At 46.8% G+C, this 26,464-nt stretch overlaps 1 protein-coding gene across 1 annotated transcript in view; it reads left to right on the forward strand.

Annotated features, from left to right (window-relative positions):
* Nucleotides 1-26,464, forward strand: part of cntln (centlein, centrosomal protein) — a 181,035-nt gene that overhangs the window by 54,812 nt on the left and 99,759 nt on the right. The window contains exons 9-10 of the mRNA XM_045716502.2: nt 9,062-9,295; nt 16,162-16,314. Of these exons, the coding sequence (XP_045572458.1) occupies nt 9,062-9,295; nt 16,162-16,314 (387 nt within the window). The remainder of the gene's footprint in view (nt 1-9,061; nt 9,296-16,161; nt 16,315-26,464) is intronic.

A 26,464-nucleotide genomic window follows, 5' to 3' on the forward strand; every position in this document is an offset into this window, starting at 1 on the left:
GATATCACACTCAACCATACACTACCACACGACATCACACTCAACCATACACTACCAAACAACATCGCACTCAACCATGAACTTCCACACGACATCGCACTCAAGCATGAACTACCACACGACATCACACTGAACCATACACTACCACACAACATCGCACTCAACCATACACTACCACATGACGTCACACTCAACCATACACGACATCACTCTCAACCATACACCACCACACGACATCACACTCATCCGTACACGACATCACACTCCACCATACACTACCACACGACATCACTCTCAACCATACACCTCCAAACAACATCACGCTCAACCATACACGACATCACTCTCAACCATACACCTCCAAACAACATCACACTCAACCATGCACGACATCACACTCAACCATACACTACCACACGACATCACACTCAACCATACACCACCACACGACATCACACTAAACCGTACACGACATCACACTCAACCATACACGGCATCACACTCAACCATACACGACATCCTAATCAACCATACACTATCACACAACATCACACTCAACCATACACTATCACACAACATCACACTCAACCATACACTACCACACAACATCACACTCAACCATACACTACCACACAACATCACACTCAACCATACACTACCACACGACATCACACTCAACCATACACTACCACACGACATCACTCTCAACCATACTCGACATCACACTCAACCATAAACTACGACACAACATCACACTCAACCATACACGACATCACACTCAACCATACACCACCACACGAAATCACACTCAGCCATACACGACATCACACTCAACCATACGACACCACACTCAACCATACACGACCACTCGACATCACACTCAACCATACACTTCCACACGACATCACACTCAACCATACACCACCACACGACATCGCACTCATCCATAAACCACCACACGACATCACACTCAACCATACACGACATCACACTCAACCATACACGACATCACACTCAACCATACACGACATCACACTCAACCATACACGACATCACACTCAACCATACACACCACACGACATCACACTCAACCATACACGACATCACACTCAACCATACACGACATCACACTCAACCATACACAACCACACGACATCACACTCAACCATACACGACATCACACTCAACCATACACGACATCACACTCAACCATACACTACCACACGAACATCCTAATCAACCATACACTACTCACACAACATCACACTCAACCATACACTACCACACGACATCACACTCAACCATACACTACCACACGACATCACACTCAACCATACACGACATCACACTCAACCATACACTAACCACACGACATCACACTCAACCATAAACCACGACACAACATCACACTCAACCATACACGACATCACACTCAACCATACACGACATCCTAATCAACCATACACGATCACTCACACCTCAACCATACACTATCACACAACATCACACTCAACCATACACTACCACACAACATCACACTCAACCATACACTACCACACGACATCACACTCAACCATACACTACCACACGACATCACTCTCAACCATACTCGACATCACACTCAACCATACACTACCACACGACATCACACTCAACCATAAACTACGACACAACATCACACTCAACCATACACGACATCACACTCAACCATACACGATATCACACTCAACCATACACCACCACACGAAATCACACTCAGCCATACACGACCACACGCAACCATCGCCCACACTCAGCCCACCTACACGACATCACACTCAACCATCACGACACCACACTCAACCATACACGACATCACACTCAACCATACACGACATCCTAATCAACCGTACACTATCACACAACATCACACTCAACCATACACTACCACACAACATCACACTCAACCATACACTACCACACGACATCACACTCAACCATACACTACCACACGACATCACTCTCAACCATACTCGACATCACACTCAACCATACACTACCACACGACATCACACTCAACCATAAACTACGACACAACATCACACTCAACCATACACGACATCACACTCAACCATACACGATATCACACTCAACCATACACCACCACACGAAATCACACTCAGCCATACACGACATCACACTCAACCATACGACACCACACTCAACCATAAACAACCTTACACGACATCACACTCAACCATACACAACATCACACTCAACCATACACCACCACACGACATCACACTCAACCATAGACTACCACACGACATCACACTCAACCATACATGACATCACACTCAACCATACACAACCACACGACATCACTCTCAACCATACACGACATCACACTCAACCATACACGACATCACACTGAACCATACACGACATCACACTGAACCATACACGACATCACACTCAACCATACACGACATCACACTCAACCATACACAACATCACACTCAACCATACACTACCACACGACATCACACTCAACCATACACTACCACACGACATCACACTCAACCATACACTACCACACGACATCACACTCAACCATACACTACCACACGACATCACACTCAACCATACACTACCACACGACATCACACTCAACCATACACTACCACACGACATCACACTCAACCATACACTACCACACGACATCACACTCAACCATACACTACCACACGACATCACACTCAACCATAAACTACGACACAACATCACACTCAACCATACACGACATCACACTCAACCATACACGATATCACACTCAACCATACACCACCACACGACATCACACTCAGCCATACACGACATCACACTCAACCATACAACACCACACTCAACCATAAACAACCATACACGACATCACACTCAACCATACACGACATCACACTCAACCATACACCACCACACGACATCACACTCAACCATACACCACCACACGACATCACACTCAACCATACATGACATCACACTCAACCATACACAACCACACGACATCACTCTCAACCATACACGACATCGCACTGAACCATACACGACATCACACAGAACCATACACGACATCACACAAAACCATACACGACATCACACTCAACCATACACGACATCACACTCAACCATACACTCCCACACGACATCACACTCAACCATACACGACATCACACTCAACCATACACGACATCTCACTCAAACTTACACGACATCACACTCAACCATACACGACATCACACTCAACCATACACGACATCACACTCAACCATACACGACATCACACTCAACCATACACGACATCACACTCAACCATACACGGCATCACACTCAACCATACACGACATCCTAATCAACCATACACTATCACACAACATCACACTCAACCATACACTACCACACAACATCACACTCAACCATACACTACCACACGACATCACTCTCAACCATACTCGACATCACACTCAACCATACACTACCACACGACATCACACTCAACCATAAACTACGACACAACATCACACTCAACCATACACGACATCACACTCAACCATACACGATATCACACTCAACCATACACCACCACACGAAATCACACTCAGCCATACACGACATCACACTCAACCATACGACACCACACTCAACCATAAACAACCTTACACGACATCACACTCAACCATACACGACATCACACTCAACCATACACCACCACACGACATAACACTCAACCATACACAACCACACGACATCACTCTCAACCATACACGACATCACTCTCAACCATACACGACATCACACTCAACCATACACGACATCACACTCAACCATACACGACATCACACTCAAACATACACGACATCACACTCAACCATACACGACATCACACTCAACCATACACGACATCACACTCAACCATACACGACATCACACTCAACCATACACGACATCACACTCAACCATACACGACATCCTAATCAACCATACACTATCACACAACATCACACTCAACCATACACTACCACACAACATCACACTCAACCATACACTACCACACGACATCACACTCAACCATACACTACCACACGACATCACTCTCAACCATACTCGACATCACACTCAACCATACACTACCACACGACATCACACTCAACCATAAACTACGACACAACATCACACTCAACCATACACGACATCACACTCAACCATACACCACCACACGACATCACACTCAACCATAGACTACCACACGACATCACACTCAACCATACATTACCACACGACATCACACTCAACCATACATGACATCACACTCAACCATACACAACCACACGACATCACTCTCAACCATACACGACATCACACTCAACCGTACACCACCATACGACATCACACTCAACCATACACAACATCACACTCAACCATACACAACATCACACTCAACCATACAAAACATCACTCTCAACCATACACTACAACACAACATCACACTCAACCATACACTACCACACGACATCACCCTCAACTATACACTACCACACAACATCACACTCAACCATAAACTACGACACGACATCACACTCAACCATAAACTACAACACGACATCACACTCAACCATACACTACCACACGACATCACTCTCAACCGTACACGACATCACACTCAACCATACACGACATCCCAGTCAACCATACACTACCACACGACATCACACTCAACCATACACTACCACACGACATCACACTCAACCATACACTACGACATGACATCACACTCAACCATACACGAAATCACACTCAACCGTACACAACCACACGACATCACACTCAACCATACACGACATCCCAGTCAACCATACACTACCACACGACATCACACTCAACCATAAACTACCACACGATATCACACTCAACCATACACTACCACACGACATCACACTCAACCATACACTACCAAACAACATCGCACTCAACCATGAACTTCCACACGACATCGCACTCAAGCATGAACTACCACACGACATCACACTGAACCATACACTACCACACAACATCGCACTCAACCATACACTACCACATGACGTCACACTCAACCATACACGACATCACTCTCAACCATACACCACCACACGACATCACACTCATCCGTACACGACATCACACTCCACCATACACTACCACACGACATCACTCTCAACCATACACCTCCAAACAACATCACACTCAACCATGCACGACATCACTCTCAACCGTACACGACATCACACTCAACCATACACGACATCCCAGTCAACCATACACTACCACACGACATCACACTCAACCATACACTACCACACGACATCACACTCAACCATACACTACGACATGACATCACACTCAACCATACACGAAATCACACTCAACCGTACACAACCACACGACATCACACTCAACCATACACGACATCCCAGTCAACCATACACTACCACACGACATCACACTCAACCATAAACTACCACACGATATCACACTCAACCATACACTACCACACGACATCACACTCAACCATACACTACCAAACAACATCGCACTCAACCATGAACTTCCACACGACATCGCACTCAACCATGAACTACCACACGACATCACACTGAACCATACACTACCACACAACATCGCACTCAACCATACACTACCACATGACGTCACACTCAACCATACACGACATCACTCTCAACCATACACCACCACACGACATCACACTCATCCGTACACGACATCACACTCCACCATACACTACCACACGACATCACTCTCAACCATACACCTCCAAACAACATCACGCTCAACCATACACGACATCACTCTCAACCATACACCTCCAAACAACATCACACTCAACCATGCACGACATCACTCTCAACCGTACACGACATCACACTCAACCATACACGACATCCCAGTCAACCATACACTACCACACGACATCTCACTCAACCATACACTACCACACGACATCACACTCAACCATACACTACGACATGACATCACACTCAACCATACACGAAATCACACTCAACCGTACACAACCACACGACATCACACTCAACCATACACGACATCCCAGTCAACCATACACTACCACACGACATCACACTCAACCATAAACTACCACACGATATCACACTCAACCATACACTACCACACGACATCACACTCAACCATACACTACCAAACAACATCGCACTCAACCATGAACTTCCACACGACATCGCACTCAAGCATGAACTACCACACGACATCACACTGAACCATACACTACCACACAACATCGCACTCAACCATACACTACCACATGACGTCACACTCAACCATACACGACATCACTCTCAACCATACACCACCACACGACATCACACTCATCCGTACACGACATCACACTCCACCATACACTACCACACGACATCACTCTCAACCATACACCTCCAAACAACATCACGCTCAACCATACACGACATCACTCTCAACCATACACCTCCAAACAACATCACACTCAACCATGCACGACATCACACTCAACCATACACTACCACACGACATCACACTCAACCATACACCACCACACGACATCACACTAAACCGTACACGACATCACACTCAACCATACACTACCACGCGACATCACACTCAACCATACACTACCACACGACATCACACTCAACCATTAACTACTACACAACATCACACTCAACCATACACTACCACATGACATCACACTCAACCGTACACCACCACACAACATCACACTCAACCATACACTACCACATGACATCACACTCAACCATTAACTACTACACGACATCACACCTAACTGTACACCACCACACAACATCACACTCAACCATACACGACATCACTCTCAACCATACACGACATCACACTCAACCATGCACAACATCACACTCAACCATACACGACATCACACTCAACCATCCACCACCACATTACATCACTCTCAACCATACACGACATCACACTCAACCATAAACTACGACACGACATCACACTCAACCATACACTACCACACTACGTCACCCTCAACAAACCACCACCACTCAACATCACACTCAACCGTTCACCACCACACGACATCACACTCAACCGTTCACCACCACACGACATCACACTCAACCGTACACCACCACACGACATCACACTCAACCGTACACCACCACACGACATCACACTCAACCATACACCACCACACGACATCACACTCAACCATACACGACCACTCGACATCACACTCAACCATACACTTCCACACGACATCACACTCAACCATACACCACCACACGACATCGCACTCATCCATAAACCACCACACGACATCACACTCATCCGTACACGACATCACACTCCACCATACACTACCACACGACATCACTCTCAACCATACACCTCCAAACAACATCACGCTCAACCATACACGACATCACTCTCAACCATACACCTCCAAACAACATCACACTCAACCATGCACGACATCACACTCAACCATACACTACCACACGACATCACACTCAACCATACACCACCACACGACATCACACTAAACCGTACACGACATCACACTCAACCATACACTACCACACGACATCACACTCAACCATACACTACCACACGACATCACACTCAACCATTAACTACTACACAACATCACACTCAACCATACACTACCACATGACATCACACTCAACCGTACACCACCACACAACATCACACTCAACCATACACTACCACATGACATCACACTCAACCATTAACTACTACACGACATCACACCTAACTGTACACCACCACACAACATCACACTCAACCATACACGACATCACACTCAACCATACACGACATCACACTCAACCATGCACGACATCACACTCAACCATACACGACATCACACTCAACCATCCACCACCACACGACATCACTCTCAACCATACACGACATCACACTCAACCATAAACTACGACACGACATCACACTCAACCATACACTACCACACTACGTCACCCTCAACAAACCACCACCACTCAACATCACACTCAACCGTTCACCACCACACGACATCACACTCAACCGTTCACCACTACACGACATCACACTCAACCGTACACCACCACACGACATCACACTCAACCGTACACTACCACACGACATCGCACTCAACCATACAGCACCACACGACATCACACGACATCACACTCAACCATACACGACATCACACTCAACCATATAATTCTACACGACATCACACTCAACCATACACCACCACACGACATCACACTCAACCATACACGACATCACACTTAACCATACACTACCACACGATATCGCACTTAACCATACACTACCACACGATATCGCACTCAACCTTACACTACCACACAATATCATACTTAACCGTACACCACCACACGACATCACACTCTACCATACACGACATCACACTCAACCATTCACTACATCACACTCAACCATACACGACAAACATGACCACAACCGAAACACCAGCTCATATCACAAACATTTCCATTAAATCACTAAACACCACATCACCACCCACCCCAAAACCACATCACCATAAGGCAAGCTGACAATGTGTTGTCTTACAGCGTCATTACAGTGAGGCAGTAAACGTGTTCTCCCTTCAGATTTTCAACGTTGTGCCGATCTCATGGTTGCCAAGCCACTCACTGTAAGCCCTGTCTGTAACAGGAGTTTCTGTGTGGAGAGGTGGTGGGACAAACATGACTAAAAAATCTGTCCAGTCAGGGGTTTTACACTTTCCACTACTCTCCCACTTTCTCCTTCACCCCCTTTTTCCTTCTCTCTCTCCCTCCCTCCTTCCAGATGATCATAGCATCTGTCCTCTCGTCTTCTCGATGGAAATAGGAGAACAATCGTTGTCACGACTCTGTCCCGTCAGCACCCGATGTGATTACTGTTTCTTTTCTCTCTCCCTCTCCTCCACTTGTGGCCACAGCTCTATAACGAGCTGAGCATATGTTACCAGGCGCTCAAATCCAACGAGGGCCAGCTCCGCCAGAGTCACGTCGCCCTGACAACCCAGCTGGGCCTGAAGGAACAGCAGATTGTGCAGCTCCAAGGCCAGCTACAGCAACAACAACAACAGCAGACACACAACCAGCAGCAGCTTCCACAGACCATGGCCCCAGCCGGTCCCCCAGCCAGGCAGACCAACTCTAAACACTTTGAGGTGAGCTGTCGGAGGTTTGAGCTAGAGGCAAGTTGAAGACATTTTGCATCACACTTTTCCTATCTCAGGGATTATATTGAGAGTGCTGTACAGCCAGAGGCAGTGAACTGAGTGGCCATATTGTCTACTGCAGAAGGTTTTCATTGCAGACAGATCTGTGTGTGTGTGCTTATGCACACCACTGCATGCACTTTCACACTTTAAGTACTGCCTGATGAAATAATGAATGTTTGTTTTGACCCATGTCACGTCTAAGTTGTTTATAATGGTCCAGCACTTACACCACCCTTGATATAGACATACGTCTAACCTCCGACCCCCTGACACTCAACCAGTGTGTAATTATTGTCCGGCCTGGCAGGAGTGTGTGGGTGGTGATATGCCCACCATAGCCCGTTGTGGGGGTGGTCTTTAGAGACAGAGAGACGCTTATCAGGCGCTTGGTTTGATATGTCTCCAGCCCACCCTTGATCTTCCCATTTCTGTTCAAGCCCAATGTCAGTGTCTTTCATGTAGATTTCTGATCTCTCTCCTCTCTTGGGGCTTTCTCTCTCTCTCTCTCTCGCTCTCTCTTTCTCTCTCTCTCCTCCCACCAATGTCTCTCTATCTAGACTGGGACTCAATGTAAAATTCTCTTCAGGTAATAGAATCATAGAAGCAGCATCCATTTTGCCGTTCCCCTCCGTCTGTGGAGGCCCAGGTTTAATTGGAGATGGGTAATGGTGTTGAGTAATGATGGTGTCAGCTCTCCCCCCTTTCTCAACTCACACCCAGAGGGTAGAGAGTAACAAGATGGTGTCTGTCTGTCTGTCTGTCCAGCTCCATCAACCAAAGTAGCACTTAATAACTTTTAATGATGCGTTTATCAGTCATCCTCCCTATTGGTTAGACCACACATGGTCAGTCACGGTCCATAGATCCACAACAGTAGCAAGACTATATCAGGCTGTCGTATTGCTGATCTAGGATCAGGTCCACCCTGACCATGTAATCTTATTGATTTATAATCTAAAGGTAAAATGGATCCTAGACCAGCCCTCCTACTCTGAGATATGATATGCATACAGGTCCTGATCTGAGTAGTGTTACACCGTGCAGAACGGTTTGCTATTCGCAGCTTTACAAATTGATTGTGTTTGTCTAATTTGACGGGTGGTAATCCTCCAGATAGCATCGCCTCGGACAGGAAGTCAAAAGATATCTGTGCAAATGTTAAGTGAGTTACAATTGCCTCTGTCTCACTTAACCCTGTTAATTCAGCCGAATGAATGTTGAAATATAAATGGATCAATTAGCGAGCAATTAAGTCCAGCTATGCAGTGTTACTCCAGTAATTAATAGTCCGTTCTAGAGGAGCTGCGTTCCAGGCCGGTGTGTAGTGTGTGTGCATGTATGTTTATAACTGACTGTTTTTGTCCGTCTTTGTGTGTGTGTGTGTGTGTGTGTGTGTGTGTGTGTGTGTGTGTGTGTGTGTGTGTGTGTGTGTGTGTGTGTGTGTGTGTGTGTGTGTGTGTGTGTGTGTGTGTGTGTGTGTGTGTGTGTGTGTGTGTGTGTGTGTGTGTGTGTTCTTTCTGACACTGCCAATACAAGGCAGACACCCCTGACTCTGTCTTCCACCCCAGTAAGCATCCATCCATTCATTCATCCATCCATCCATCCATCCATCCATCAATCCTCCATCATAAGAAACTCAGATCACATATTTTTCGGGCATCCTTATGCATAAAAACCGATGCGTGGCATCAATATTAAATTGTGTTTACCCAGAACACATGTAGCCGGGGCCTGGGCTGCTTTGTCTCTTAACTTTCCTTACCTACTGACATCAAAGTGAACAGATCAGATTATCGTCCCAAGGTATCATAGTCAGTCAGGAGGGAGAGGCCTCTCCGTTTCCCAGGCTATAATTGCACTGACAGGGCGTGTGTGTATTCCAGCGTAATAGCAAATTCCATAACTACTTCCTCTCGCCGAACACCTGTTAAATTCTAATGCACCGGTTGTTAGCCGGAGATTTATTTTAATTTTAAATGTTTGGAAGTTACCTGTTGGAGATGATCAAAGTGCTGATCGCTGGGGGAGCGCCGGGCGGGGGGAGACGTAGCTAGCACCACACTCATTTGAATACAGGGAAAGAGAGGGAAGAGCGACGGCTTTGAACACTACTTTCTCGGAGGGAGGGAGGGAGGGAGGGAGGAGGAAGGGGGTGCAGGAGGTGAAAAAACACCCATTGTGTGTTATGTTGCCATGCTCTGCTAGAGAACTACTGTCTGTCTTCTGTCTCCATGTCTGAAGTGGAGTTAACGCTTTACAGCCCACTCAATGCTGCCTCTGGGACTTAGACTGAAGCAGGTCAGGTCTGAATAGGAATCAGTCTGTCTAGTAGTCATCTTGACTTCAATCTTGTCTTCTTTCTATAGCTACTGTTGTACCTCTGGTACCTTCATCTACACATTTGTACTGGAATGCAGAATTCAGGTGAAAGTTGTGTTAATGATTTGGAGTTGGGAAGTAGGTGAAATATGCTAGCTAAATATGTTCCTTGCTAGCTGTTCATCTAGATAGTTGGATGCCTTTGTGCCTTTATGTGAGTCAGTGAGTCCACTGCAGACAGACCGAGACAGATCTCCATAGAGTCTAGAAGATGGCCCTGTGCCCTGTTCTTCTATTCAGCCTGAAGGTCCTGGCTGTGGTCTGACAACCCAGCAGCCCAGGTGACTCAGCTCAGCCACACACCAGCCTGGATGATGGGTTGCCAGGTTGGATCGAGCGGTTGCCAGATTGGCGGCTGCCACCGCAACTAAGGAGACTGGGGAAACCCCCACAAGTGATCAGTGGCCACCAGCAGAGTTTTGTAGCCGTAGCCCAATTAGCCCATACTGTCACCGCATTGCACACAGGGTAACTAGCTACTGTTTCTCTGGCTGGTTACAGTAAAGCGGTGATTAGTAGAACCCACATTAGAATACATAGTAGACCTCAGGCTTTTCTGGACAGCCATCTAAATGAACAGTGACTTCTTAATTGTGTGGGCAGCCGTTCAAAGCAGAGCTCACTAGCGAAGCCCCACATCAGCGTTGGAAATGAAGGAGGTGTGAAGATGAGGCTCTCAGTCAGTCCAATGAAGTTGGGGCTAGGTTGAAGAGGGGGATGTTAGGACCCCTATTGTCCTTTTTGTCAACTTGGAACTTGGCCCCCTACTTGTTGCCACTCTAAAGGGAATAGGGTGCTAGTTTGCCTTGCATCCTTTTTTGTTCTTCATCAGATACACTGATGTGAAGCAGGACGGTCCTTGTACGTGTGACTGTACCACATCAACACATAGACCGGAGCTAACATAATGAAATGCTAAATGAAACTTTGAAATCCAGTCCCCCACACCCACTGTGTTAACAACACTTTTTCTCTCTTTCTTATTCTCCGATTTTCTTCTCGCTAAATGAAAGGTACTTTAGTTGCTTCCCTCCTTTCTCTCAGCTATACAGCCATGGCTCTTCCTATAACATCTGCCTCCATCTAATCCTTGTTTAGTGTTAGTGAATCAGGCGCTGTCTGTCAGATGTATAATTCAAGTATCACTCCCCACTCGCCCGCCGCTCTGTTCCGCCAGGGTCAGGTTTGGATGAGGAGAGGTGCTTCTTTTGATCAGCATCATCATCCTCATCATCATCATCATACATGACATACCCCTGGATCCTGTGGAGTTATAGACCTAGTGAAGAATGGAAGTTGTGTGTGTGTTTTTTTAATGTTTAGATGGTTAGTGATGGTGGACAGAGGCTCAGAGGGGAAAGCATTAATAGTTGGTTCTCAGATAGGATCTATGAAATTGTAATGCTACAAAAGCAGATTGATGGAAGAAGAAGCCGTGATGTCGGGTTGGAATTTAGAAACGTAACAGAATCGATTTACATCAAAACACCCCAAAAATGATGAAGTGGAAAGTGGAGCCTAATGGAAGGCAGAGCAATAGAGGGAAACTTTAGCCAGTTGAGGACTGAAAGCCATTTTGTTGCAACCTACGCTAAAGCTACCTTCATTTAATTAGAGCCATGTTTTTCTGTTATCTCAGATTTGCCATGATTTAATGACTTCGACTTCATTCTTTGTGTCATAATGAATTTATTTGTACTGTGTCCGACCCCCGTGGGAATCGAACCCACGACCCTGGCGTTGCTAGTGCCACGCTCTTACCAAGTGAACCACCCAGTGTCAGGGCTCTCTGTCTGGCAGCAGATGAGAGCCCATATATTAGACCTGAGACAGTAATGACATGGACTCAACATGGACTCCAGTGTTGTGATTTAATAGCTCAAGTGGTCTCATTAGAAGGGAGCCCTGTGTACTGCAGCTCTCCTCATTAACCAACCACAGCCATGTGCTGCAGGCACACAGGTCAGACAGAATGTGTGGGAGGACCCAGCGCGCGCACACACACACACACACACACACTGCCCCTGTCTTGTCCTTCCATTAGGTCCTCCAGCACAACCCACTTCCATTCAGGAGCCACCATCCAGACTAACACAGCCCACTGCATCTGAACTGGGGGGTTACACAAACACACCCCCATGCGCCCTCCAGTACCCCCCAACCCCCCGCCCCGTCCCGTCCATGCGTTACCCTAGCCTACCTCTCCAACAGCATCGGAGACACAGGCAGAGGGATCCCGGCGTTGCCACAGATGTGAGGTAGGGCCTGTCCTGGTTATAGCTGCTCCATAATTAACAGTGATCAGATTTGTTTTGTGGCATAAATGGTGCATGTGTAGAACATTAGCCATGGCACTGCTCATTTAAATTCAGCTGAAGGGCTCAGCAGCAGACGGGTCACGAGCTTCAGGGAGCACAATCACAAGCCTCCTCCATATGTTCCTGCCGCATCTTACCAGGGCCACGAGCGCCAGATAAGTTCCCAGAAGAACCTAATCGTGTTCGGTAATTACAGCGCGCCTCTCTCTCTCTTTTTTTACCCCCTCTCTCCCCCTCCCCTCCCCTCTCTCCTCTCATCCCTCCCTCCACCGTTCTCTTCTGCTTTGGCTTAGAAAATGAGGGAGGAAAGAACTAAAACAGTCCCTCATCAGATAATTTGTAAATTGCTTTACGTGGCCGATGCCGACCGAAAAAACTCTGGTTGGTTGTTCTTTTTTCCCTCCGTCCGACTGAGCTAGAAATTATAAATAATTGTAACAGATGTAGCAATATGGCCAACCTCCAATAAACGAGGCCCCAGATAATTTGGCCGACCCCTTCTGACAGGCCAATTTAATAAAATGTGAACAAAATCTTCCACCGCTAATAATTTATCATCCCCTCTCCCCGTTGGTTAAAGTGAATTACCCCGACAGTTAACAAGGTCACACCCAGATGCCAAGCGACTCGCAACAAGGCTGCTACTCCTGATGATGGGATCAGGAAACATCGAGAGGTGATGACAGCGCTGGTGTTGTTTCTTGCATTACCTGTGATCCTAGAAAACACACACATACACAGGTGCCAAGGCCCTACTTGTCAGTCGGCAGTTTTTATACGCTATCATGGAATGTGGCGTGTGTGTTAGCGCCTGGTATAGAAAGAAGTGGTAGCTATAGCACTCTCGGGCTAGCTCAATGCATTATTTACTGCTCACCTTTTTATATAGGGTCGTCAAGGATGAGGGGAAAGGTGGCCATATGAGGTAAAACACATGATGAGGAGAAAAGTGGGGACAAGATAAGGCTTTCTTTGAGGTCACATAAAGAACTGGATTACAGTACCCTGTTAGGTAACAGGAAGTATTGATGTTACAGTAGCTACAGTTACGGCTTACCTTGTACACTTCTAGAGGTACTGGCAACGTAGTTGGGGCTGCAGCGTATGTTTATTTTGTTATTCGAATAGGAACAGGGACCGCTACAAACACATTGAATAAACAAGCGTCTGTATAGATGGGCTTCTCTAAACATCTATATTATGAACATGTTCCTCAATGTCACACTTCTCACCCCAATAATAAGTCTGAACCCCCCCCTCTTCCTCCCCTCCCTCTCCCATCACACTAAGGGGGACAATCTGGCCAGTGGCGTCTGTCCATCTATCATCCTCTCTGGGCGGCCGTGGGGCCTAGCCTCCTGCACACGCTCACAGACACTCCCGGTCGCCCTTGTCTCCCTGCTTTGTTTTGGTGGTCCTGTGGTGTGGGGGGGGGATGTGTGGCGGGTTGCCGTGATGTGTTGGGGAGCGTTAATTGACTGGGTTGGTAGGTGGTGATAAATAGATGGGTCCTTGATAGGGAACGTGTCTCACGCCTGGAGTTGAGTTTAGACAGCTGTCCCCTCCTCGTTGGAGCTTCCAGTTCCCAGCTTACATGCGTCTGGATGTTTACTGTGCAACCATCAGGCTTTAGGTACAGGTACAAGGTCAGGCTCAAGTCTAAGATCAGGCTTTAGGTACAGGTACAAGGTCAGGCTCAAGTCTAAGATCAGGCTTTAGGTACAGGTACAAGGTCAGGCTCAAGTCTAAGATCAGGCTTTAGGTACAGGTACAAGGTCAGGCTCAAGTCTAAGATCGGGGTTTAGTTGAGGATTAGTTAGAACTTTTCACATTTTTTTCACATTTTTTTTTTCTTCTCTCAAATTCAAATCAAGGCCTATAAGCTGGATTTTTTTAATTGGATCCCATTTAAAAATATATATCTATATATAAATAATAATAATTCGTTCCCAAAATACAACATTCACCTTTGCCATTTCCCAGAGGCGTGCAGTGCTGCTGGGTCCTCCTACATAGTCTGTAATGCTATTGTAAAATACTGTTTTTTTCTGTCACCTTATCTGAATATCTGGGTCTAGTGTGGTGGATCATGTGGATGTGCTTGGCCTTTTACAGGAGCAGACTCTGTATGACTCTCCAGATCAGGAACCCAGTGGAGAGGAGGCCCCAGCCTCAACCTGTAGCCCGGTCCCACAGGAGCCCCATCGGCCCCCAGACACACCGCTGGCCCTCAGCCCCTCCAGGGGCCAACACACTGGGAGACAGCAGGTGGGTCAGCTACTATGCAGACACACACACACACACACACACACACACTACCCCAGTCCCCTCAGAGACTCACCCCAGTCCGGTAGGAGACGGCTACTGGGGAGACAAGGGCAGGTTACAGAGATTCATGGGAATCATGTGATTAATTTGATCCATTCTCTGGCAGCCGTAGTCCTGCCCCCCCACCTCCCTCCACCCCACCTCTCCTGCCGTGGCTGGCTGGGCCCGGGCCGGCGTGTGCTGCGGGTTTCATGCATGCCTGGGGCTCAGGCACTGCCTGATTTACCACATTAGGCTTCCGATCGTTCAAGTTCCAACCACTCACTATTTTGACTAATATGTTTTTAGATAACACTCTAAATCTGCCATACAGGCACACATTGTTAAGGACTTTGTAGGCAGCAAAAAAAAATACGTGTCACTTTTGCTTACACTTAGGCTTTTTAACATGAATACAGGCCAAAACATCATTGACATCTCTTTAGAGAGAGGGTCATACAGCATACAGCACCATAACGGTCCCAGCAGTACCAGTCTGTCTCTATCCCGAGGCTCCTGTCTGCCAGAGGAGTCTCCCGTTATGCACCTGGGTGTGTGATGTTAACACCCAGCTACAGAGATGACACAGAAATTCCATTAGTCAGGCCCTCTCTTCTCCGCTCCACCTGGACAGGGACCTGGCCCTAGAACCTTATCTGATCTGACGCTGGAGGAAATACTGACCCTGACACACACAGCGCACGCACACACCACACACACACACTCACGCGCTGGCCAGCGTTCACACACAACCTTCAGCCGCTCTGCCCACATCACACCGTTTCTTTGTTGTTGTCACTTTCACTCCAGCCTCCAGTCCATATCAGTCAAACCATTATAGGGGCTGTACTTTAGCATGTCTTGTGTGTTAGTTTATGTACAACACTCTCCTGGTTCTTCCCTGCTCCTCTTAATGTATCTTAATGTATCTTAATGTCCCTTTTAAAACCTTTTAATACCTGTTGCTTTTTTTTTTGCATCCTGAAAAGCACCGAGTGGGTCTTTGAATGGCCCATATAGCTGTGGGTGTGTGTGGGGGCGCGTGTTTGTGTGTGGCTTACAATATATCCCATTCACATCACCCGGGTCCTGAACAAGTCGTGCTTTGAGAGCCCTGGCTGGCGCTGCTACACACATGACACGGTGCTGCCATCATAAAGAACTCCATTGATGACAGTGTGACCCCACCAGTCTCTCTCTCCACTCACAGGGAGATGGAGAGAGTGGAGGGAGGGGTGAGGAGGGGGGTCTATGGAGTGCCTCTCCAACGTGGAGCTGGGGTCATCAACCGTTCAGGAAATAACATACTTTTTTTTTCTCGCACTCTCTCCGTCTGGTAACTCTCTTTCTCTCTACTTTCTCTCTCTCTCTCTCTCTCTCTATCTGTTTGTGGAATCATTACGGGGTGCGTGGCACAGGACAGGTCGTGGCCCCTAGCCAGCTGTCGAGGCGAGATGAGGGCGCATCTTCATCTTCCTTACGCCTTCGCCTTTTTTGGTTTGTCCTCAGGCTGTGTGTGTGTGTGGTGTGTGTGTGTGTGTGTGTGTGTGTGTGTGTGTGTGTGTGTGTGTGTGTGTGTGTGTGTGTGTGTGTGTGTGTCGATGACTCGGGCACGAGTTGTGGCTGGCCCAGCATTAAAGAGATAACAACGTGTTCCTCTGTAACAAGTCGTTTTGTAGTACACACACACACGTCTGTCCTCTGGACCTGTTGCAGGACAGACGGTAGACGGGCTGTCCAACTGGACGAGAGGAGCATCTGCACCCACAGCCTTTCATCGATCACTGTGTGTCCCTCTGTCCAGTCCTTCACTGTCTGTTCACTCTGTGTTTTGTGACTTTTACTCGTGATGCAAATGGATGTTCTACAGCTGACCCCGCAAACATGAATATTATGATAATTACATTTCCGTCCAGGTGGAATTTCTGTCTCCAGCTTTATTTGGATTTTGATGAAGGGTATATGGTTTGATAACACCTGAAAGATAATTCAAACCTCTTATGATTAGTGCTTGATCAGATACAGTATGATCATTCCACACATAGTATCTCCTCTCTACAGTGTTAGTGATGGTAGTGCCACATTCCTCTCATCTCTTAAACCTGTTGGGGCTAGGGGGCAGTATTTGCATGGCCGGATAAAAAAACGTACCCGATTTTAAAACTGGTTACTACTCTTGCCCAGAAACGAGAATATGCATATAATTAGTAGATTTGGATAGAAAACACTCTAACGTTTCTAAAACTGTTTGAATGGTGTCTGTGAGTATAACAGAACTCATATGGCAGGCCAAAACCTGAGAAGATTCCATACAGGAAGTGCCCTGTCTGACAATTTGTTCTCCTTCTGTGGCATCTCTATCGAAAATACAGCATCTCTGCTGTAACGTGACATTTTCTAAGGCTTCCATTGGCTCTCAGAAGGCGCCAGAAAGTGGAATGAAGTCTCTCCTGTCTCTGGGCAAAAAACAGCAGGAGATTTTGTGAGTGGTCAGGCTGAGAACAGTGACACTGGAGATGCGCGTTCATGAGAATTCTCAATTTTTTTCTTTCAGCCTTTGAATGAATACAACGTCGCCCGGTTGGAATATTATCGCTATTTTATGAGAAAAATAGCATAAAAATTGATTTTAAACAGCGTTTGGCATGCTTCGAAGTACGGTAATGGAATATTTTGAATTTTTTTGTCACGAAATATGGTCGCGCGTCACCCTCCGGATACTGACCTGAACGCACGAACAAAACGGAGGTATTTCAATGTAACTATGGATTATTTGGAACCAAAACAACATTTGTTGTTGAAGTAGAAGTCCTGGGAGTGCATTCTGATGAAGAACAGCAAAGGTAATCCAATTTTTCTTATAGTAAATCTGAGTTTGGTGAGGGCCAAACTTGGTGGGTGTCAAATTAGCTAGCCGTGATGGCCGGGCTATGTACTCAGAATATTGCAAAATGTGCTTTCGCCGAAAAGCTATTTTAAAATCTGACACCGCAATTGCATAAAGGAGTTCTGTATCTATAATTCTTAAAATAATTGTTATGTATTTTGTGAACGTTAATCGTGAGTAATTTAGTAAATTCACCGGAAGTTTGCGGTGGGTATGCTAGTTCTGAACATCACATGCTAATGTAAAAAGCTGGTTTTTGATATAAATATGAACTTGATTGAAAAAAACATGCCTGTATTGTATAACATAATGTCCTAGGAGTGTCATCTGATGAAGATCATCAAAGATTAGTGCTGCATTTAGATGTGGATTTGGTTTTTGTGACATATATGCTTGCTTTGAAAATGACTGTGATCATTTTTGGCAGGGTACTCTCCTGACATAATCTAATGTTTTGCTTTCGCTGTAAAGCCTTTTTGAAATCGGACAATGTGGTTAGATTAACGAGAGTCTTGTCTTTAAAATGGTGTAAAATAGTCATATGTTTGAGAAATTGAAATTATGCGATTCCACTGGATGTTGACTAGGGTGGGACGCAAACCTTGCACCTTGCCCAGGGAGGTTAAATCCTATCAGCCTGGTCTAATACGTTTCTGCCTTTATACACACACACACATACACACACACACACACACACACACACGCACGCACGCACGCACGCACGCACGCACGCACGCACGCACGCGCACACACACACTAAACACACACTCTATACCCCCCTACACACACTATACCCCCTACACACACACTATACCCCCCAACACACACTCTATACCCCCCTACACACACTCTATACCCCCCTACACACACTCTATACCCCCCTACACACACTCTATACCCCCCTACACACACCCTATACCCCCCTACACACACACACACACACACACACACACACTATACCCCCCTACACACACACTACACCCCCCTACCCGCCTACACACACACTATATCCCCCCTACACACACACTATACCCCCCTACACACACACACACACACACACACACACACACACTCTATACCCCCTACACACACACTCTATACCTCCCTACACATACACTATTCCCCCCTACACACACACTCTATACCCCCCTACACACACTCTCGATACCCCCTACACACACTCTATACCCCCTACACACACACTATACCCCCTACACACACACTATACCCCCCTACACACACACTATACCCCCCTACACAACACTATACCCCCCTACACACTCACTATACCCCCCTACACACACTCTATACCTCCCTACACACACACTATTCCTCCCTACACACACACTATACCCCCTTAAACACACACTATACCCCCTTAAACACACACTATACCCCCTACACACACTCTATACCCCCCTACACACACACACTATACCCCCCTACACACACACACACACACACACACACACACACACATACACACACACACACACACACACACACACTATACCCCCTACACACACACACACACTATACCCCCCTACACACACACTATACCCCCCTACACACACACTATACCCCCTACACACACACACTATACCCCCTACACACACACTATACCCCCCTACACACACACACACACTCTATACCCCGCTACACACACACTATACCCCCTACACACACACTATACCCCCTACACAGACACTATACCCCCCTACACACACACACACTATACCCCCCTACACACATACACACACTATACCCCCCTACACACACACACACTATACCCCCCTACACACACACACACTAAACCCCCCTACACACACACTATACCCCCCTACACACACACTATACCCCCCTACACACACACACACACACACACACACACACACACACACACACACACACACACACACACTCCCCCCTACACACACACACTCCCCCCTTCACACACACACTCCCCCCTACACACACACACTCTATCCCCCCCTACACACACACACTCTATCCCCCCCTACACACACACTATACCCCTCTACACAGACACTCTATACCCTCCTACACACACACACACACACACACACACACACACACACACACACACACACACACACACACACACACACACACACGCTATACCCCTCTACACACACACACACACACACACACACTATACACCCCTACACACACACTATACCCCCCTACACACACACTATACCCCCCTACACACACTCTATACCCCCCTACACACACACTATACCCCCCTACACACACACTATACCCCCCTACACACACTATACCCCCCTACACACACACTATACCCCCCTACACACACACTATACCCCCCTACACACACACTATACCCCCCTACACACACTCTATACCCCTCTACACACAATCTATACCCCCCTACACACACACTATACCCCCCTACACACACACTATACCCCCCTACACACACACTATACCCCCCTAGACACACACTATACCCCCCTACACACACACTATACCCCCCTACACATACACTGTTTCCCCTACACACACACTCTATACCCCCCTACACACACACACTATACCCCCCCTACACGCACACACTATACCCCCCTACACACACACACACTATACCCCCCTACACACACACTATACCCCCCTACACACACACTATACCCCCCTACACACACACTATACCCCCCTACACACACACTATACCCCCCTACACACACACACACACACACACTCTATACCCCCCTACACACTCACTATACCCCCCTACACACACTCTATACCCCCCTACACACACACTATACCCCCCTACACACACTCTATACCCCCCTACACACACACTATACCCCCCTAGACACAAACTATACCCGCCTACACACACACTATACCCCCCTACACACACACACACACACACACACACACACACACACACACACACACACACACACACACACACACACACACACACACACTGTCTACCCCCTACACACACACACACACACTGTCTACCCCCTACACACACTCTTTACCCCCTACACACACACTCTATACCCCTCTACACACACACACACACACACACTCTATCCCCCCTACACACACACACTCTATCCCCCCCTACACACACACTATACCCCTCTACACACACACTCTATACCCTCCTACACACACACACACACACACACACACACACACACACACACACACACACACACACACACACACACACACTCTATACCCCTCTACACACACACACACACACACTCTATATCCCCTACACACCCACTATACCCCCCTACACACACACTATACCCCCTTGACACACTATACCCCCTACACACACACACACACACTCTATACCCCCCTACACATACACTTTTCCCCCCTACACACACTCTATACCCCCTACCCACACACTATACGCCCCTACACACACACACACTATACCCCCTACACACACTATACCCCCCTACACACACGCTATACCCCCCTACACACACTCTATACGCCCCTACACACACACACACACACACACTATACGCCCCTACACACACACACACACACACACTATACCCCCCCTACACACACGCTATACCCCCCTACACACACTCTATACGCCCCTACACACACACACTATACGCCCCTACACACACACACACACACTCTATACCCCCCAACACATACACTGTTCCCCCCCTACACACACTCTATACCCCTCTACACACACACTATACCCCCCTACACACACACTATACCCCCCTAGACACAAACTATACCCTCCTACACACACACTATACCCCCCTACACACACACACACACACACACACACACACACACACACACACACACACACACACACACACACACACACACACACACTCTTTACCCCCCTACACACACTCTTTACCCCTCTACACACACACTATGCCCCCCTACACACACACTCTATACCCCTCGACACACACACACACACACACACACACACACACACACACACACACACACACACACACACTATCCTTCCCCCTACACACACAATACCCCCCTACACACACACACTCTATCCCCCCCACACACACTGTACCCCCCTACACAGACACTCTATACCCTCCTACACACACTCTATACCCCTCTACACACTCACACACTCTATACCCCCCTACCCACACTCTGTACCACCCTACACACACACACACACACACACACACACACACACACACACAGAGCGATGCCAGCCAAGCCAAAACGTCAGTAATATGCAGATCCATCTACTAATGACTAACCATAGAGGTAATTAAGACAGAGCTGGAACAGAGACGGCAGAAGGGCTGACACCTGCCTTGTGTGTCCACAGTCAGGACTGCTGGTGGAGAGCACTGTGGCACCTGGGTCACTCCGGTCAACAGTAGCCTGCGGCACAGTCTAAACACAGCGTCTAAACACAGCGTCTAAACACAGAGTCTAAACACAGAGTCTAAACACAGGCTCTAGGATGGGGGTGTGAGCACACAGGCTCTATGGATGGGGTCTGAGCACGCAGGCTCTAGGGATGGGGTGTGAGCACGAGGGTTGCAAAGGGTCGGAAACTTTTCCGTAAATTTCCCGAATTTTTGGGAAGTTAAGCCTGGAATTTTTCTTAAATTCATCAAAAAAGTTAGCTTATAACAGTGACCCTTTTTTGTGGGATACACATAAGGCAATTCTAGGTCTTGTGGCGTATTTTGGTTAAACTATCCCCAATTCAATGGAACTGCAATCCTCTGCATGCACAGTGCATTCTTCCATCACATGTACAGCTGATTCTCAAGATCTTGCACACTAATGAGATGCTATTGAGCCCACTACATGCTTTCTGGTAAGTTTTGATTACGATACTGGGTGGGGTGAATGTATTTTATATGACATAAATTATTTTTTTGTTAATTAGTAAATAGTTGTTTACAGCGAAGTGTGTTTAAATCAGTTGAAACGTGTTAACAATTTCTGCTAGTTAGTTTTTGCTACCATGTGGGTTTTAGCTTGCTTCAGCCTGCTAACTGAGGAGTGTTAATTCACCTGTTTCCATACATGTTTCAGTTTAAAACATTTATCTTACAAAGGAGTTGTTTAATCAAACTGCTTAACTATTTATCTGTACATGGAATTGTATTTATTTTATTTTTTTACTCAGTTTTTTCTAATCTTTACAGGAAAATGCCACGAGCACTGTCTTATGTGTGGAGACATTTCACTGCAGCTAATGTAGAAAGAAAAGCTGTGTACATTTGCAAATATTGTGCCAAATCATATGTGAAGACTGCAACATAGATGCAGAATCATCTGGCCAAGTGCATAAAGTTCCCTCAGTGCTCACAACAAGCAACCTCTGACAAAAGTCCCTCTACTTCTATTCGAGGTGAAAATGATGAATCAGACACCTTATCGATAGCAACAGCTCATGGTCCTCCTGGAATCAGAAGTGTTTTTGATTCAATGGAGGAACGTAGTCAGAGAAATGCTGATAAATGTCTTGCTCAAGCTGTGTCTGCAACTGGTTCACCTCTGATGCTCACAGGCAATGTGTATTGGAAGAGATTTCTGAATGTTCTTTGCCCAGCATACACCCCTCCAACCGGACATGCTTTATCTACTCATTTGCTGGATGCAGAGTTCAACAGAGTTCAAGTGAAGGTCAAGCAAATCATAGAGAAAGCAGACTGTATTGCAATCATCTAAGGATGGGGGTGTGAGCATGCGGGTCTGGCCAGATGAGATGTAGTCATTGTTTGTAGGTGTCTGTAAGTTGTTGTTAGTATAAGTTTGTTTTTGGAGTGTAAACATTTTTTTGAATTGAAGATCGTTAACACCCAGGAGGAAAGTATTTGTCACAGCAGTACACACTGAGTGTACAAAACATTAAGAACACCTGCTCTTTCCATGACATAGACTGACCAGGTGAATCCAAGTGAAAGCTATGATCCCTTATTTGTCCCTCACTTGTTAAATCCACTTCAATCAGTGTAAATTAAGGGGAGAAGACAGGTTAAAGAAGGATTTTTAAGCCTTGAGACGGATTGTGTATGCGTGCCATTCAGAGGGTGAATGGGCAAGACAAAATATTTAAGCACCTTTGAACAGGGTATGGTAGTAGGTGCCAGGCACACCAGTTTGTTTCAAGAACTGCAACGCTGCTGAGTTTTTCACGTTCAACAGTTTCCCTTGTGTATCCAGAATGGTCCACCACACAAAGGACATCCAGCCAACTTGACACAACTGTGGGAAGCATTGGAGTCAACATGGACCAGCATCCCTGTGGAACACTTTGGACCCCTTGTAGAGTCCATACCCCTGACAAATTGAGGCTGTTCTGAGGGCAAAAGGGGTGCAACTCAATATTAGGAAGGTTTTTCTAATGTTTGGTAAACTCAGTGAGGTTCAAATGAGAACCGTTGTAAAGCTTTAATAGATCTAGTTGGCACAAGGTCTCTGGTTGCCCTTCAATGTCACTTTGTTCTTTTTGGGTCAGCCGACTTGCCATCCCTCCATCCTCCCTATAAACTCTTGCTACCGCCTAATCTCCAGACTAAAGAAGCATCGGCGCATTTAGTCACATTGCATATTTTAGCCGCCATCTGTTCCGCTCAACATTCCCACCACAGGGGCTCCTATCCTCATCTTTCTGTTTCCATATTCCAACAGCATATTGTTCCCAGAGCTTCTTTATTTATTTTTAAAGAAAAGACACACACACACACACACACACACACACACACACACACACACACACACACACACACACACACAGCAGGACCGGAGAGTGCTTCTTGTTCTCAAGGAGGAGCGAGAGAGCAGCTTTCTTTTTTCTCCCCCCAGCAGTTTCTACCAGCCAGTTGTCCTATCAAGTGTAACCTCGGGGTCCTCATAGAGCAATTAAAGGGGCCCCACTGCCCACCTTTTGGTAATGAAGCCCGGCGCAGCCTGGAATCTATAGCCCTTTAGTGTCCCCTAATGGGACGTCATTACAGTCAAAGAAACAGTGTACATGTAAATGAACATACTCATTAGCCAGTGGCGGGAGAAACCTTTGGAGCTCCGTGTGGTGCAGTGTGTGGAGGGATGCTTCCTTATTCCTCTGGTACCCTGATTGGGTTTTTGTCTTCTGTGTGTGAGGGGAGAGATGGTATGTATGTGTGAGGGGAGAGATGGTATGTGTGTGTGAGGGGAGAGATGGTATGTGTGTGT

Source organism: Salmo salar, chromosome 04 (genome assembly GCF_965601325.2).
Source record: "Salmo salar chromosome 04, fSalSal1, whole genome shotgun sequence".
NCBI classification, from domain to species: domain Eukaryota; kingdom Metazoa; phylum Chordata; class Actinopteri; order Salmoniformes; family Salmonidae; genus Salmo; species Salmo salar.